This window comes from Coptis chinensis, chromosome 3, assembly GCF_015680905.1.
Source record: "Coptis chinensis isolate HL-2020 chromosome 3, ASM1568090v1, whole genome shotgun sequence".
Classification (NCBI taxonomy): domain Eukaryota; kingdom Viridiplantae; phylum Streptophyta; class Magnoliopsida; order Ranunculales; family Ranunculaceae; genus Coptis; species Coptis chinensis.
In genome coordinates, this window is record NC_141458.1 from 11,524,722 (window position 1) to 11,542,591 (window position 17,870).

The following is a 17,870-nucleotide window of genomic DNA, read 5'->3' on the forward strand; positions in this document are numbered from 1 at the left end:
TTTGACTTTTCGATAATTATTACTGATTTCTGTTGTTAATTCAACTGCCCTCGCCCCTCGACATGAATCTATTAAAAATTTAAAATCCAACCCCAAACCAAAGTTACGGCCATCCTCGTCCTCATATCTCAACGCCATCGTTTACTCAATCAACGGCTGAGAATCAACAGTAAACAAAATTTCACTATACACTGAGTGGCTGTTACTTGGCGCGCCTCGAACAACTACAACGAAAAACACACACACACACACACTCTCTCTCTCATATATAAAAAAAAAAGGCTGCACCTCTTTTCTCACAAGTCTCTTTCTTTCTCTCTCATAATTCTCTTTTATTGGAGATTATGAGAGTGTGAATGTAGAGAAAAGTTTAGGGTTTTTTTTTTTAAAGATGGATAATTATAATAATCCATGGTCTTCAATACCTTCATCATCTTCACAACAACAAGGATCTCGAAACCAGGTCTGTTTTTTTTTTTTTTTTTTTTTTACTGATTTTAATACTTTAGAGTTTCTTATTATATTGATTTGTTGTTTCAATGTTGATTACTTGTTTATGAGGTTATGTATAGTTGAATTAAGTAAATGTGGCTACTTTTTACTACTTGAAGTGATTTTGAAATCTTGTTTTGTACAATGTGGTTGATCAAGTCCACTTTTGATTACTATGTGAAAATGCAAAATGTTGCAAAAGGAAAAAAACAAAAAACGAGATGTTGAGTGATATGTCTTTGCAGTTTGTGGAGTAAGTGTATGGGGATTCTTTTCAGGACAAGAATTTGTAAGAGGCTTTTGTCATTGCAAAACACTTGAGAATGCAGTGCACAACTCATTATCATACTACATTGGGGGTAAGTGGACAACATTGATCACAATGTTGACCAAATATCCTACACTGAATGCTGAGTCTTCACGTTATTTTTCTACTGAGGGCTCCCTTTCTTGTGTTTGTGTTTATAAAATGTGTTTTTTTTACAATCCTTACTTGTTGGTATATGGTCGTATGCCATATAATTTTTCTTGGGGTATGATTGGCCTTTTTTGTTTGGAAGGAGTGACCTGAACGGGGATGGTCATCCGTGTTAAATGCATCTCGTGATTATGCCTACGTACATCTCTTTTTCAAATGAGTTTCCACTCAAATTGCCAATGCAGTTTGACAAAGTAAATACAGCGTGAATAGGTCTGCTATCATTACTAATGTTGAAGATATGAAGTTACGCGAACAACATAATTGAAGAAATCACATGGAAAATTCATGTAAAACATCAACTGTTACCTTGTTTCTGCTTTCCACAACTCTGTAGAAATGGGGCAGTTTGCTCTAAACAGAGAAGGATGCATCTACTGTGATTGCAACAGTGTCATACCCTAATATATAAAAGTATTATGTATACGTATAAATGTTTGCTCTAATGTATAAAAGTATAGATGCTTGCATTTGTCTCTTGTAATCAGGTATACGCGCCGTAAATAAGAAAGATCAGATTGACATTTTTACTTTTTAGGGTCAGAATTCAAAGTGGTTTTCTCATTTAAAAAGTAAATGAAGGTGCAATGGTCCACATGAGGATAGGCATTGGGATAAGTTCAGAACGCATATCTCAGCGTTTACTAAAAAAACCTATTAGTGAACACTGAGTCCTTAGGTTTTTTCCCAGTAAGGGTTCCCTATTCGAATCCTTATTCAATTATTTGTAGACAATTTTTTTATTTGAGTGCTTGTATGTTTGTTTCCCAGTTTTATAAAATGTTTTCATGTTTACATTTCACCTTTTCAAGTCCTTATTTGTTGGTGTGGCTTATTCTTTTTGTTGGGAGTTGGGGCATATGTTTTTGTGTGGAAGGAGTGACCTGAATGGGTTTTTTCTAGTCTGTGTTGAATTTATATTTTGAAGTGAGCTTACGCATATGACTAACACACAAACTTCTATTCCAATTAAGTTTTCAGTCAGCTTGGCAATGCAGTTTTGCAAAGTAAATACATTTCCTGATTAGGTCTGTACGTCATCACTATTGTGGAAGATACTGATTCACACAAACAACATGACCTCTTGAATTAATCACATGAAAATGAGTGTAAAACATCAACTGTTCCCTGTGCTTCTTCTTTCCTCAACTTAAGAGAAATGGGGTAATTTGCTCTAAACAGAAAAGGACGGACGAATCCAGTCTGAGTGCAACAGTGTCATTTTCTATTGTATTACAAAATAAGGCGTACCAGTCTATCAGTTCTATATCATCTGCAACATCTCGTTGATCACCTTAATTAGCTTGCGGAATTCACTGTCTTTAGAGAAGCTATACCGTGGTCCTACTTTTTTAATCTGTGCATGATGTTTTCTAATCAATATGTCCTTTATGTTGGTTCTTTTTCTCTTTTTCTTTTCCTTAGATGGAGATGACTGCGAGTAGTTTCATCTACCCCTATGGTAGACATGTGTTCAGCTCAATGGACAGTGGAATTGTACGAGAACCAGTGGATTTCAAGACCTCGAACTTAAGGTCTTGTGAATCAGGCAAGTCTGAATTAGGGAGTTCATTTTTTTCTCTCCTATCCAGACCTTCTTCACAGTTGCAGAGTGGAACTCAACCAATGCCAAGTTCAGCATCATCCATGGCTTCTGCTAAGCTTCCTATGCAGAATAGTAATGTGTCCCCTGTTGGGTTTCCATCCCCACAGCAGGGAAACCACCAGATTGGAACTGGATCAGACCATTATCTTGGTGTTCCATCACGGGCAGCGTCAACCACCATTTTCAATCGTTCCCCTGATTTGCAAGGTAGTTATCAAATGGCAAATCTAATTCGTAGTTCAGAGACCGACCAGACAGGTCCTCATCCTATAGTTCGAGGCAATGAAATAGGAGCAGATTTGTTATATCCTGTGCAAGGGCTGGCTATCTAGTTCGAGTTCAGCAGTTGGACGGAATATTCAGGCTTCTTCAAATGAACCAATATGCACAATATCTGCTGCGTCAGATCAAGCTTCCACTTTCACAAAGGGGCGTGTGCTTGTTTTTTGCTTGGCAACAAGTGAGTGTGTGCATTCTCATTTTGTTGTAGTTTGAGGATTTTTTTATTCATATACACTTATAACCATTTCCTGATTAATTTGTCAAAGACGGGGAGCTTTTACTCAACAACATAGGACTATTGGGAGTTGTTTGTTTATGCCATGGCTTGCAAATGTCCGTCTCTAAATTTTGCGAGGTAAATCTTGGTGACTGCATACTTTATGAGTTTTCTAAACAGATATATTCTTTAAATAATAGGAGATAGTATGTACTTTAACTCAAATGTAGCAGTACGTTACTTACTAGAGTTTCTTACAGCACTCAGGATCTTGCATTGTTAACCCTGGAGATGCTGTCCGCTTAAAGAGTGGTGAGACTATAGCACAATGGCGCAGGATTTACTTCCCCAAGTATGGGGTAAGAAGACTGTATTCTGTATTAATAGTACTTACATCTGAATACATTTATTGTTCAGTATATCAATTAGTTATATGAAAGTTATACATGCTTAGGAAGGCGCATGACATAAAACATCTTATACTTCCGAACTGGAAGGTGGATCATTTCCTATGATTTGAAACATGGAAAATGCTGAACGGAATATGAAACTAAGGTGTAATTTTTTTTCCCTATTGGATACTTACGCACGACCTGCTGGTTTATTTGCTTTATATCTAGGTTACATTGACATGGGCACACGTGTCGGTGTCCGACACGGATACGGGGTGTCGGATACGGCGAGCAGTTGAAGATCGACACGGGGACACGGATAGGAATAATTAATTACTTTTTTAATAATTATAAATTTATTAAATTAGATGGTAAATCAGAAATTCGAGGTAAATTAAATACAATATGTGTCCGACATGGACACGGACGACACGTGGATACGTATCCGACACATTTTTTTTAAAATATGGCATGTCCATGTAACCTAGCTTTATATTAGTTGTTCTTCTATTCTGTATGGGCCCACATGGTTGTGATGTTTGACATCATTCCTCTTGATTTTTCTGATATTCCAACTGATGAAGGAAAATCTATTCAGACACTGACTGTTAGAGAGGGAGTCCAATCTGACACAGACTAGTTCTGCAAGATAGTACCAACTACCAAAAAAGCAAAGTGGTTCATAACTCATAAGGCTTAGAAATAAAATGAAACAAAGGATACATAACTCATTATACTGAGCAGTCATGTAGAGTAGGTCAGCATTTACGTACTAATTCATGAAGTGTGTAATAAATGCTAGGTCCTTGCATCTGGCTTACGGTGATGGTTTGGACTGTAGGATATGACCTTTTGCGAAGATCGCTAAGATTTTGTCTTGATCCTTTCTCAGTTTACCTGGATTCTCGAGGATAGAACACAATTACGCAAGTGTATATCACTGTGGCAATGCACATGATATGTTTCAATAAAATAGATCTGGAATTTAGAGTTTTATCTTTTATTGGCATGTGTTGTTTGAAGCGCCAAAATACTGGATGGTGACGCTTTTCTGATGCTTTAGATTAGGGTTCCAGATGACAACAATGGATGGGAGTGGCCTGAAAAAATTCCAGCAACAGTTGGTTTGGTGAATTACGAGGCTACTCTACCAAACATCTCAAAGAACTCTGACATGTTTAAAGTTGTTGATCCATTCATATTATCAGAAAGGCCTGGACACCATTGGAACACTATTGTGTCTGCGGACAGCTCTCACATGGGGGAGAGTGTTAATAGGAAGACCTTTCGTGATGTTGTGCATGATGCCCAGCAGAGGAACTTTCAGGATGGGTGCAACATTCCTCTCAAAATGTTGGCTGGACCTGCACAAGTTTTCTTGCCCACTCCAGCAGATAACCAGACAATGTACATGGTGAAAGAAGGTCAAATATCCAGTGGTTTAGTGCTGTCAAGTTCCCTTTTAGAGAAAGGGCGAGAAGACAGTGGATATCAATCCATATCGGATTACATTGGCGTTCTCAGCAAAAGTGGCGATCCATTAATTGCCAACCAGAGTTTGGAGAACTTCAGATTTCTTGGTACAAGTTCTGATGTCAACCGAGGTAAGGGTCCAAGGGAAGCATTTATTGTTGAAAGAGATAATACTTCATCAAACATTGAATTGAGACTTGGGCAACCTTCTCAGCAAAGTTATAATGTGGAAGGTTCAGTTGTATCAACTTTGCAGCCACAACCATTATCGACTTTGCAGGCACAGCCATTTGTTATGTACAGCAACAGCCCAAAGCCATTACTACAGGACCCCGTTTTTCATAATGGTGAATACTTGAAGAAGAATTTCAGTTGTTGACATTCTGATTTGATTATTTCATAAGTTGTTTCCTCTGAAAATTTCCCTGATTATTTTGTATTTTTTCCTTTTGTGCAGTGGGAAGTCCCATGTTAAAGGAGGAGTCGAGGCAAAATCTTGGGGGTCTTCTTCCTTCAAACACGTCAATTTCTCATAGAGGGATTCAAAGCAAGTCCAACGTTCGGCATCTTGCCCCTCGAGATTCTGCAAAAGTAGAAAAATTGAAGGGTGACATGGTTAAGAGATCACATACATATCTTCCTCAATTTAGTACCCTACCTGAAAGGGATGTGCTGTCTCAGACTAGTAAGAATAGGATCAATTATAGTGAGACTTTTATGTTTAGGGCGCCGCATGGTGTATATAGTGGTACCAACGGCCCCTCGGAATATTGTAGTAACAGAAAAGATGGAACAGAGGAAAAGCAACTTAACAACATTATACTGGGTCATTTCAATCACGCAGATAGATGTAAAAGGGTTCAGGACACTGCTGATAATTGCTACTATGGCACAGAGAGAGGCAATTTCCTCTTTAATAATAACCAGATGGCTGGTCCTAGTCCAAGTATTGGATTCACAAGTGATAGCCGTCTATCTAGTGCTTCAACTGTGAAAGGAAAGCAATCTTCTTATTGGTGTCACTCAGCAGCGATTCTGCATGATGCATCTGATCTCAGACACTCACATGGAAAAACCTCTTTCCTTCAAAACAACAATCATTTTGATCACGGTCTTCTAAGATCCTTCAATTCTTCAACTTTAACTGCTGCACCAGGTTTGCCTTTGTCAGAAGCATCGACGGGCTTCACTTCAACAAACTCAGTCGGTAGACCAAGTTTGACACATATGTTATCCAACAATGAGAGTGTTGATATAAGCCCTCATTTCCTGGATGAGAATTTAAGGTTGCTTGCCTTGAGGTATGCATTAGATCCGTCTAAGCAGAAGCATCCAATCACTTCCGCTGAAATGGAGCAACAGCAAGGGAGACTATACTCTCTCTCAACAGAATTGCAGCAAAGGGGCACTACTTTAGGCTCTTTAGCAGCTGAAGAACCAAAGGAGGGACCCTACAATAACATTAACAATGGTGCTCTAGAGATTGCTGTTAAGCCGCTGCAGACATGCTCTAATCATTACGTGGATGGTAATTATGAGAAGTTGGGAGGTGTGACAGGTAACACAGTTACTGTACAGTACCTGGCTGTCAACTTTGTATTATAATGGGAACAATCTCCTTCATTACTGTAACTGTTTGGCTGATCTCTCAATGCAGGTACAAAAAACTGGTGCAATTTCTCGACTCCCTCTCGTGGAATTTCGGTAGAACCTGACGTTGCGTATCCACTTTCTCATGAACCTCTTACTGATAAACAGTCTTTGGCAAGGTTAGTTTTCAGAAATATTCAATAACGTCAATAAAGTCTCATCCAGAATATATTTGGAAATTCAAGTCGATCGAGATATTATATTTCACAGTATGCAATATGATAAATAAAACAAAATGCCAAATTCTCATGAAATTCTGGAACTGTAATTTTGACAGAAACTTAGGACTTAAATGTTTTTAATATGATCAAGGTTGATATATTACGTCTGGAATTCTTTTTTGATATGTTTTCAGGAAAGAAACAAGTTAGTACCTGTGTGGAAGTGAAATGCTTTGTGGTGTTCATCTCTTTTAAGTGTATACTATTTGTTTTCAGAAGTTTTTATTGGTGCTCTAGCCTTAGGGCTTTTGGCGGTGTTTTGTCTTTTTGGTTTTTTTTGTGTCGAGCCTCTGGTTCACCTCTCGTCCTCTCATGTAGGTTAGCACCTTATAATAGGCCTATAGGTGCCAACACAGTTAGGTAGGATGTATTAGAGCATCCTGATGCGAGTCCATCCTCCTCTCTGTGTATCCTTTCTCTTAGAATATTAATTCTAAAAAAAAAGTGGAAGCAGAAAAAGCTCAATAAGGGTAAACATACTGACTTTTTGAAGTTCCTTAATAAGCAAGAAACAATTATCAAGCTTTCACTGCCACTGCACCACTCAAATTTTTAAAAGGGCCACTATGCGAAGTTGCACACCACTCACTGTTTATAGTTGTCTTGATTGAACTGTTTGGCTGATCTTATTGTAGTATATGCCATGAAGCCTCTTGATAATTTATGCACAAGAAATACATTAATAGACAGCGTAACAGAGTTCGTATCTTATTAGATCATGAAGGGTGTTTATGTCTTATATTGATTTTATTGGTTTTTTAACTTTTTGTTTTTATCGAAAGAATATAATTTTTCATTCATTGTAGAAAGAACTACAACACATCCAAGATTAGGGTTTGTAGGATTCTGCATGGACACTAAGACACACTACTTGTCATTACCACCCCACCTTGTTCATCCTTAGCAAGGCAACGTGTTCAGGGAAATGATTTTCATTAATCGAAAAAAAAATATAAAAATGTTTTAAGAAAAAAAGAAGCATTTCGTGATGTACTGGATCGGTATTGTGTTTTGATATCTTATCTCAAGTTGCGAAACCGCTCCCCATCATTCTGTAGTCTGTGTTGCTATTTTTTGTAGTCCAAGTGACTCGGTATTTGCACCCTTCACATTGTTCTATTGATATTTCAGCTTTGGAAGAACCGAGAACAACATTATGATATCTGGTGAGCATGATGTATGCGGTCAGAGAGAACCAAGCTCATTCTTCCCTGGAAAGTGCTCCTCTGCGGTTCATTCAATTTCTTTTGAAGGCAACCGTGTTTCCAGAAGTGTAGCCCCTGATGATACCAGTAGGACTCATTTTGGAGGGGTTACTGGTAAAGCCTCAAAGACTGTTCCTTCAATATTTGACAATGGTCATTTGGTACAGGAGGACAAATCAAGTATGTTAAATCAATCTGAGAACTTGAACAGGAAAATCCCTGTGCAAAATGGCTGTCATACTTCTCAGTGGAGAGATGTCCCAAGCAAACATATTAGGGTTGGTAGCTGTACTAATGTCGAGAAGCCAACTAAGGTACTTGATGCCAGCAATGTTAATGTTCAAGTTGTAGAAATTGCTGTGAAGAGATTTGATGGAACTCACAAGGCTGAGTCTTTGAAAGAGCAGCAGATGTCAAATGCATATTCAAGCTGTTCTGCACCTGCTGTCACTGAGATAACAGTTGAGGTTAATACGGCGGGTTCCTGTACTATTGATGCTGGGACTGATAGGTTTGTGAATGATCATGTAGTTGATGAGGGTTCTGGCATTGAAAGATGCTGGTCAACTGATGATGAACTTGACAGTGAAAGAAGCACTGAGACCATCAGTGCTTGTCACACACTCCATTTATCCAAAGGTGGCAGATCCTCATCCTGTTTACCCATTCGATCATCGCATTGCCTTGTAGACAATCATAGGCTTCAAAGCCCCTTTGGTCGGAAGAAGGTACAAAAACGACTTCCTACAGGGGATTTAGGGTATGAAAGCATCCTTGAGGTGCAACCTTTGGGAAGTATATTGAGAACTGAAAAGAGAAAGAGAACAATGAAATGGAAGAGAATTGATGTTTCATGTCCTGTTTCTGGTCTTTCTTCTGTACAATATGACTCTCCCATTGGAGATACTGATTCACATTCCTGTTCATCTAGAGGGACTCAAACACCGTCTAAACCCAAACATGGTGTGCAGAGAGCATGTGGTGTTCCTTTTAATCAACCTTCAGGTCTTAAGCGAAGATACTCTGCTCTATCGTCAGCGAAGACCCTCTCTCAGAACAGGGATCTCTGTGAGCTTGCTAACCATCATAGAGAATGGGAAGATGATAGTCAAACACTATTGAAAGATCATATGAATCATCACAAAATATTTAAATTATCAAATGGAAAAAATTTAAAACGACGCTGGACCCCAGATGTGAGCAGAGAGTGTTCAAGTGAGGGACTAAATCAAGGAGATACAGGGGAAGAAGCAAAGTACATTTCAACAGTTGGCACAAAAGATTTCTCCAGCAATTGGGCTGATACTTTTGGTAAGAAGGCAAAGCCTGTGGTGTGTGGGAAGGCTGGCGTTATATCTAATGGGAAGTTGGGTGGAATGGAATGAAGCCAGTAAATTTAGTTTCTCTAAGCACAATTCTCAAGAAAGCTAGAAGATGCTCTACAAATGAAGCAGATGAACCTGAATTTATTTCAACCATAGACACAAAGGAAACATGCTTTAGAAAAAACAGTGAGTCTTATGGTAAACTGTCTGTTCTTGAGGATGAAGGGACTGACAGTGACTACTACAATAATGTCATGAAAAATGTAGCAGAGACTGGATCTTCTACGTTTGAAAAAAAGGCGGCATGTTTTAGTGAAGATGACTTGCGTGTTGAAGAACTGCCCACATTGGGAAAGGGAAAAAACTATACCAGTAACGAAATGTTAAAGTGCAGTAATTTTTGTCCCGGTGCTCCACTAAAGTCACGATTCAAGGAAGCTCGCAAGCGTAGCCTTTATGAGCTTGCCGGAAAAGGTAATATTACATACAGTTTAGCCTATGAAACACACATTCCTTGGGTGCAGTTTTTATACATTGCACCATGACTCCTGTTAAATTATGTATCCCACAGATTACGTCTATTGGCTCACTGCTTTGGATTGTTGTTTTATGATAAGCAAAAATTGTCCCCCTTTAGAACTGATATGACCCACCTATCATTAGGGAAAGTTGGGTTTTAAGACGAAGGAGGAAAACCCCCTTTTTGAAAATTTTACTATGTTATATTTCTAAGCATTTCTAATAGGAAAAAGAGAGAACACATCAAGAAGGCTGTCATTTAGCTTTTCGGTTTGTTCACATTTATCTATGTTCTCTTTTGTACAAGCTATGTGGCTACGGTACTGACCAGGTACCAATGTTCCCCAGGAATGCATCTTCGTTCTTCAGACTATCCTACAAAGGCTCCGAGCTCACTTCAAAGTAAATTCAGATCTCAAGGAAAGCCATGTTTAAAGAAAGGTGTTGGTAGTAAATGTCAAAAAAGTGAATTGTCATTAAGTAGAATTAAACGGTAAGTAATCTAATCACTTGAGTCTTGGTATTGTGAATTTGCTATCTTAATTAAATCTGACTATAATATATATTTAGAACATTTTATATGCATTTTTTTTGTTTAATTATTTTTATTTAGAAGTTTGTCCTTTATGGTATATGATTCAGATCCTTGAAGGAGCCCAAAATCCAGCCCTTTATTTTGGATCTAGATGCATTCTGCTCTGTTTGTGGTGACTCAAAGAAAGATGTCAATAATGGCTTGTTAGAGTGCAGTAGCTGCGTCATCAGAGTATGTTACTATCATATTGAAGTTTGCTTTGAGTTTGCTTTAATTTCATTTCTGTTTATTTCTGTCGGATTGATTGCATAATTTTTGTGCAGGTGCACCAGGCTTGCTATGGTGTTTCTAGAGTACCCAAAGGTCGTTGGTGTTGCAGGCCCTGCAGGTCCAACTCCAAAGATATTGTGAGAGTTGGCATTTATTTCATTATAACCAAATTACCTTCATTTAATACTTTATTTACATAATTTCTTATGCTTCTTTTCCTGTTCAGTTGGAGATTTGTTACCATTCATTTGTTTATGTTCTTGTATTCCATTTTGCATGTGAATATTAGCATTCAACTTTTGATTAATGTGAGTTTATTTTGTAATCGAGTAATTGTAATTTGACCACCAATTGCTTTGCCACATTAGACTTGATGTAATTGAAACTTTAATTATATAAAAAAAAAAAAAAACTAAATAAAATTATCAGGCAAATGGTCAGTCTATTAATGACAGATTTAGGGTGTACAGAGTAAAGAGCAGAAAAAGAACAGGCCAGAAATGACCTGAGTAAACACCATCGTTAATGGTGTTGAAAATCTGGAATAAGTGACATGGGGGTCCTCTATTTTATATGATAGTAGAGGCTGACCAACAAATTTTCTAAATTACCAACTCGTAGTTGTACACCATAGTTGGCCATAGTATCTGCTGAGAAGTCAATTTCTCTCCATCTTGCTTCTACCTACTTCTCATGATCCAGGGCAAGTCATTGTTTCCATAGCTTTGAACTGCTGCTGTTGAATTGTCTTCGATCCAAAGGTTGAGCCTTCAGTTCGTCGCAGCCCATCGAGCCCCCTCAAGAATTTTCCAATTCTGATTATATCAATATATCATACTATTTATCTATCAAAGAAAATGAAATACAAAACATCACATTGCTTAGTTTCAATTGTAATTCTTCCCAAATGTCTAGGATCTCCTCCATTGTGTACAGTCCAGTACCTATATGATATGAAGGATCAGGAATTATGGTAGCGAGGGTGAAGTTAATCACAGATTGCCAACCGAGTGTACCTCCTTGACCTGGAAATTATGTGCAACAAAACAGTACAACGGTTTACTTCACTTTTTGGGAAAGTCCAATAAATTTTTGGGGGAAAAGGAGATAAAACATGTTGTGATTGGACATGGTTTTGGCAAGACTGACTTGGCCTTGACAGTGATTCAGCAAAACTCAGGTGCCAAACAGAACACATAATTTTGAAGTCTTACTTGGTTTGTGTTACCATTTTGCCTTGTCTGAAACCCCTTATATTGAGTAGTAAACGTTTACAGATATGCAGGAGAGACGAGAACAAACTTGGTTGAGTCGTGTAGACACATCTCTGTCTATACATGTTTTTCACTATGTTGTTGGCATTCGTTTGATTTTTATTATGAATATGATCTTTCTGTGATATGGTTCATCATTGCTGCTATGGATTATATTCGTCTGGGTACTGGTAAAAAGGGAGTACCTATAATCGGGATTGTGTAATTCATTCCATTTTTGTAAGGATGCTTAGTAACATGATGCAGGAACCATAAATTGTCTTTTTTGGATGTTGGTGCCGTGACTCCTTCAAGGGGGTTTGCAATTCCACCAGAGCTCCCTGTTGAAGGGAGAGAATTTCCCAAGGAGCACAACTGATTTCTTATCTATTTATTATTATCATTTGGGATTGTTCTGTAATAATTCTATGAGATTTTGTACACTCAAATAACATTCTTTTATTCATTCTAATCCAGGTCTGCGTTCTATGTGGTTATGAAGGTGGAGCAATGACGCAAGCTCTGAAGAGTCGGAATATTGTCAAAGGCCTTTTGAAGTCTTGGAGTTTTCCATCAGAATCCAAGTCCTTGAAATTTAGTCCCCTCTCTGAAAATTCAAAGAATGACTTGAGATTATTAGACACATCTGGTTCTGGACATGAAGTTGATTCGATTGCTGTCACAAGATCTGGAACTGAGCTGTCACCGACAGCTGTGTTAGTTAGGGTTTCACATGACAAAGAAGATGTTATACAGAATTCAAATGATTTAGATGCTAAACTCCAAGTACAGAACAGTGTAACTGCTGGCATAGTTGATCCCACCATTAAGCAGTGGGTACATATGGTTTGTGGTCTATGGACGCCAGGGACACGATGCCCTAATGTTGATACTATGAGTGCCTTTGATGTATCAGGTGTTTCACACACTCCCAAAAATTTGGTAAGTGATTTATCTATTTGAAATTGAAATTGTTTGCTAACGACGATAGAATCAAATGTTTATTATCGAGTTAAACTTATTGATGTGGTATTGAAGCATTGTCCATTCACTCCATTGTACTTCCCTATTATCCGGTTTTTATTACTGAAACAGGCACGACCTATTATGATCAAACTGTCTTTCCCTTTTGTTTTTCTTAGGTTTGTTCATTGTGTAATCGACCTGGAGGCTCTTGTATAGAGTGCAGGGTGGTGAACTGTTCTGTCCATTTTCATCCTTGGTGCGCGCGTCAGAAGGTCTCTACTAAAACTAAGCCTTTATTGGTATTAAACAATTAGGGAGGATACACAGACAAAAATGGTTTACTTAAAATCATGTCAGCCATTTTTTTTATGATTACAGGAATGATTTAGTAGTGTATCTAAGTTATGATTTAGAACCATCTAGCTCTAAATTTAAATTGACGTCTTTTGTTTATTGCACTATCATCATCACCACAGAAGGGAACACAGTTGGCGGGGAGCACCTCTCTAGTTGTATTCATAACTGTAGTTGACTTGTGTGTGCAGACTCTTTTGTGTTTTTCCCAATATCTTATACGAACACGTGGGAAATGTCAGTGAGATGACTGTAACTGGGTTCTTTTTTATTTGTATACTCCATTCCAATCCAAGAAAGAACACCTTTTGTAGTTAGAAGAAAACTCAGCAGCTCTGCTCCCTGGTACCAGCTAAAGTTGTGGAAATTTTTGCTAGGGTCCGAAATGTGTTCATGTGAAATTAATTTGTACCGTCTTGAGTCTCTGGAAGGAAATTTAGGAGTTGTTTGTAAAACATGCAGATCTTATATATGTTGACCATTGATTTGTAGTAGGGTCTTTTAGGCTTTTAGCTATACCTTTTTTGTAATTAGTTGAGCAAATCTATAGCTTCTCTAAAGCTGGTAGCTCTTTCTGAGATACTGAACACATGGATTTTCTTTTTTTCCTTTTTTGTTCAGGGTTTGTTGCAAAGCGAGGTTGAAGGTGTTGACAATGACAAGGTCGGGTTTTATGGTAGATGCGTGCTTCATGCAACACATCATGCTTCTGACTCCGTTGATCATCCCATGGACATTAACTTCGATACTCCAGGAAGAGAGGAATTTACTTGTGCACGGACAGAGGTATTTTTCCCTTGTATCTCAGCAGTATCTTGCATTCATTTCAGTACTGGAGATCTGGAGTATCCATTTGTTTCATCTCGTGCAATTTTCAAGATAGGGTTACAAGGGTCGGAAGAAGGACGGATTCAGCCATAATCTTCAAGAGCGGTCTAATGGGAATGGTGAATGCCTTGTTCCTCAAGAACAGATTGATGCATGGCTTCATATCAATGGTCACAAGTCATGCACAGTAAGCGTTGTGAAGACACAAACTTCAGAGGTTGAGTATGATTACCGGGTACAGTGAAGTTTTTTTTACCTGGAATGATTTTGTTGCACTAAATCTACCCGATGGGTTTGAAATGCGAGCAATTACTGAACTCTATATTTGATAGTTCTTATGCGAAATATAGTAAAACCTAAACAAGTCTTTGCAAATCGAAAATTTATTTAGTTTGTGGTCATTGGAATCTGTTCATGGGATATATTTCTTGAATTTGATATGAGTTGAATATTCAGTCAGTATTATATTCTGCTTTGTTCATCTTTTATCTAGTGTACAAAAATTCATATTAAACTATTAACTCAGAATGTTCAATCACGAATTATGTGCTACTCAAGATACTTGAATCCGTCTTGCATAGTTAAAATATAGTAGGTTTTGCTCGACCTATACTAAAAGAAAAGATTATGTAATAAAAAATTGGTATGATCCAATTTGGTTAGCATCATGTTAGTACAAAATAACTCATTTCTGTCGTGTTTTGTCTCATGAGATAGCATATTATGAAATTCTTGTGTCAGTTCTTAGCCTGTGAGGGTAGAACTTGAATGGGGGAAGAAAATCATGATGCTTTTATAGAAAGTGGGACATTTTTCTCTATCAGTTTTTTCAAGATGGAACCCAAACTTTAGGATTTGGTTTTAGAGTGTTGTTTCGAAATCTACAACAAAATTGCAAGTAGATGATGAAAATAAAAGATTTATTTTGTCAGAACTATTAAAGATAGGCATCCAACTTAAAACCAATTGGTGATAAGTGGGGGCCCGAGGATTTGTATATTTGATTGCGAGGCTTTAGACCTCTGATTTGGGATTATAATCTTAACAAGAACATTTGTCGATTCTTAGATCTTATTTACGACTTCAATCTGGAGTTGACTGTTATTTTAGTAGATTTGGTCATTCTGAGCATCAATCATTAACTTATATTTGGTAAGTTCAATTTTGTCATTCTTTCTTTTACTTCCAGAAGGAATACGCTCGTTATAAACAAGCAAAGGGGTGGAAGAATTTGGTGGTCTACAAATCTGGCATACATGCCCTTGGTCTTTACACATCCCAATTCATTTCGCGTGGTGCAATGGTAAATATTCTTGAGTTATGCAAGCAGAATAACTGGGACTTTCAGGGATCAATTTTTTCATGTAAACCATCTTTAGAGTTTTGAGCCTGTTGAGCATGAGTGGAATAGCGGGACACTGGGTTACATGATTTTAGTTAGTAGCTTAAATATTGTGTAGATCTCTATGGTTCAAGATCTTTATGCACTTGTTTCTTGTAGGTTGTTGAGTATATCGGTGAAATTGTTGGACTACGAGTCGCTGATAAACGAGAAATTGAGTATCAATCTGGAAGAAAGCTTCAGTACAAGGGCGCTTGCTACTTCTTTAGGATCGATAAAGAGCATATTATTGATGCCACACACAAAGGTGGGATTGCTCGGTTCGTCAATCATTCGTGTCTGGTAATTGTTCTTTCCCCTGTTACTAAAATTGTCATTTCTGTTTGCTATGACAGTTACTGACGTCTATCGGTGGACTCGTTTTGTTTTGCACCCATAACACTCACCACATGAATGATTTTCATTTGTATACTTAGAGCTCCTGAAACAAATGGTTAACTATACATTGTTTACTCATTGCATCAATTATATTCTGATTATTTTATTTATCTGTGTATTTGACATGGTCAGCCAAACTGCGTTGCCAAAGTAATTTCAGTGCGGAATGAAAAGAAGGTAATGAAAGTAATGAAAATTCTTATGTTGAACCTTTATATGTCTCTATATATTAAAAGTGCTATTATATTTGTTATACGTGACGTTTCCAACCCAACTTTGGGAAGGAGCTGGTAGTTCCTTTAAAAAAAAAAAGAGAATTCAATGAGAGATAGAAAATTTGGTAGAGTTGATTTAAAAATGAACTTAAAAGAGTCGTTAATTGATTGTTATGAATTAAAGAATGGACATGGTATTGCTAATGGGGACGCACTCACCGTAGTGCCGCGGTCTAGCTACTTAGTTACTGACCTACCTGGTAGTTCCTTTAAAAAAAAAGAGAATTCAATGAGAGATGGAAAATTTGGTAGAGTTGATTTAAATTAACAAAAGAAAAATGAACTTAAAAGAGTCATTAATTGATTGTTATGAATTAAAGAATGGACACGGTATTGCTAATGGGGACGCACTCACCGTAGTGCCGTGGTCTAGCTACTCAGTTACTGACCTACTTGGATTGCAAAACAAACTGAATGGAAATATATCTAAAGAAGCACTCTTTAGAGTTGATGTTGGGCTTGTGGAGACCCATGGGAAGTTTTGGAATTGGAAGAAGTAAGTCCTGCATCAATTAATTGTTGATGTTCAATATGCGAGTATGATATTTGAGCATGGGTATATTATATGCATGGGTTCTGGTCATGCTGCTTCAATACGTATCAAATCTTGTATTTTACTTTTGGTTTCTGAAATAGAGTCAAATCTAGTTAAAATAATCTGTTGTAGAAATGTGGAGATTCAAAGGCTTTCTCTTCTATTTTTCATATTGCTTCTCCTTGCTGTTACAGCGACATGTTGGACAGTGAAACAGTGAATTAACTTTAGGCTTAATTGTGCAGGTTGTCTTCTTTGCAGAAAGGGACATATTCCCCGGAGAGGAGATAACTTATGACTACCATTTTAATCATGAAGACGAGGGTGATAAAATCCCATGTTTATGCAATTCAAGAAAATGTAGGCGTTATTTGAATTAAAAAAAAAAAATGTAGTTTTACCATTTTGGTACTAGTTTTCTACTGGAAAATCATTCTTGCGATCTTTGCAATGCATCCGCATCATCAGTTTTTTTGTCATTGTAGGCGTATCTTTGTCTTGAATGAAATTGTATCAGTTGGCTCTTTGTGGTCACATGAATTTAGTATTCAGGCTATTGTTTTGAGGTCTTTGAGTGTCTGGAATTGACATGAAAAAGATGCGACATTTTCATGTTGCGTGATACGACCCAACAAACTCTGCTCGATGCAAGAGCGCTGGGTATCACCAAGCCTGCTTTTGTCAGGTATTTATTTCCATGGCCAAGCCATAATCAATTGGTTTTCACTTAATAAGCTCATCTAGGTGCCATTTTTACACGCGTCAGTCTTTAGATTCAAATATGGCGCAAGTTTAAATCAGCCTAATAAAATACAGAAAATTAGTAGAGAATACGTTATGGTACGTCCACATCGATAAGTTTAGCAGGAAAGACAATGAACGAACGATGTTGAGAATAGCAGGAAAATGATGAGTTGCGCTTTGAGTGAGAAAAACTCAGTTAAATGTCTCACTGGAAATGTAGCATCAGGGACTGGGGAATGTCGGAATGAGCATAAAGTTCAAACATCAAAGCGAGCTCGAGTGTGACACCTGTACGAGTACGATGTCAGGTGTTACGATTTCTGAAGTGGGTTGCATACGTGCATGCCAGAATTCCTCTTTCCACATTGCACTCTCTAGAAATTGGGCTCAAGACACTTTTTTTAGTGTGTTTTTTGTCTAGAGAAATACTAATATTATCTTTTGATTCTACTCCAATTTTAACAACACAT

At 37.6% G+C, this 17,870-nt stretch overlaps 1 protein-coding gene across 1 annotated transcript; it reads left to right on the plus strand.

Annotated features, from left to right (window-relative positions):
• Positions 1–240: 240 nt before the first annotated feature.
• On the plus strand, positions 241–17,135 carry LOC147507931 (uncharacterized). Its single transcript, XM_086600580.1, is given in 20 exon segments — positions 241–463; positions 2,396–3,036; positions 3,125–3,213; positions 3,336–3,434; positions 4,531–5,287; positions 5,398–6,498; positions 6,598–6,709; positions 7,943–9,387; positions 9,390–9,815; positions 10,209–10,353; positions 10,503–10,626; positions 10,719–10,802; positions 12,396–12,860; positions 13,061–13,156; positions 13,860–14,024; positions 14,122–14,301; positions 15,256–15,369; positions 15,568–15,750; positions 15,979–16,023; positions 16,902–17,135. Coding segments are annotated over 18 exon segments (5,700 nt in total). The 5' UTR covers positions 241–463; positions 2,396–3,036; positions 3,125–3,189; the 3' UTR covers positions 17,037–17,135.
• Positions 17,136–17,870: the final 735 nt, after the last annotated feature.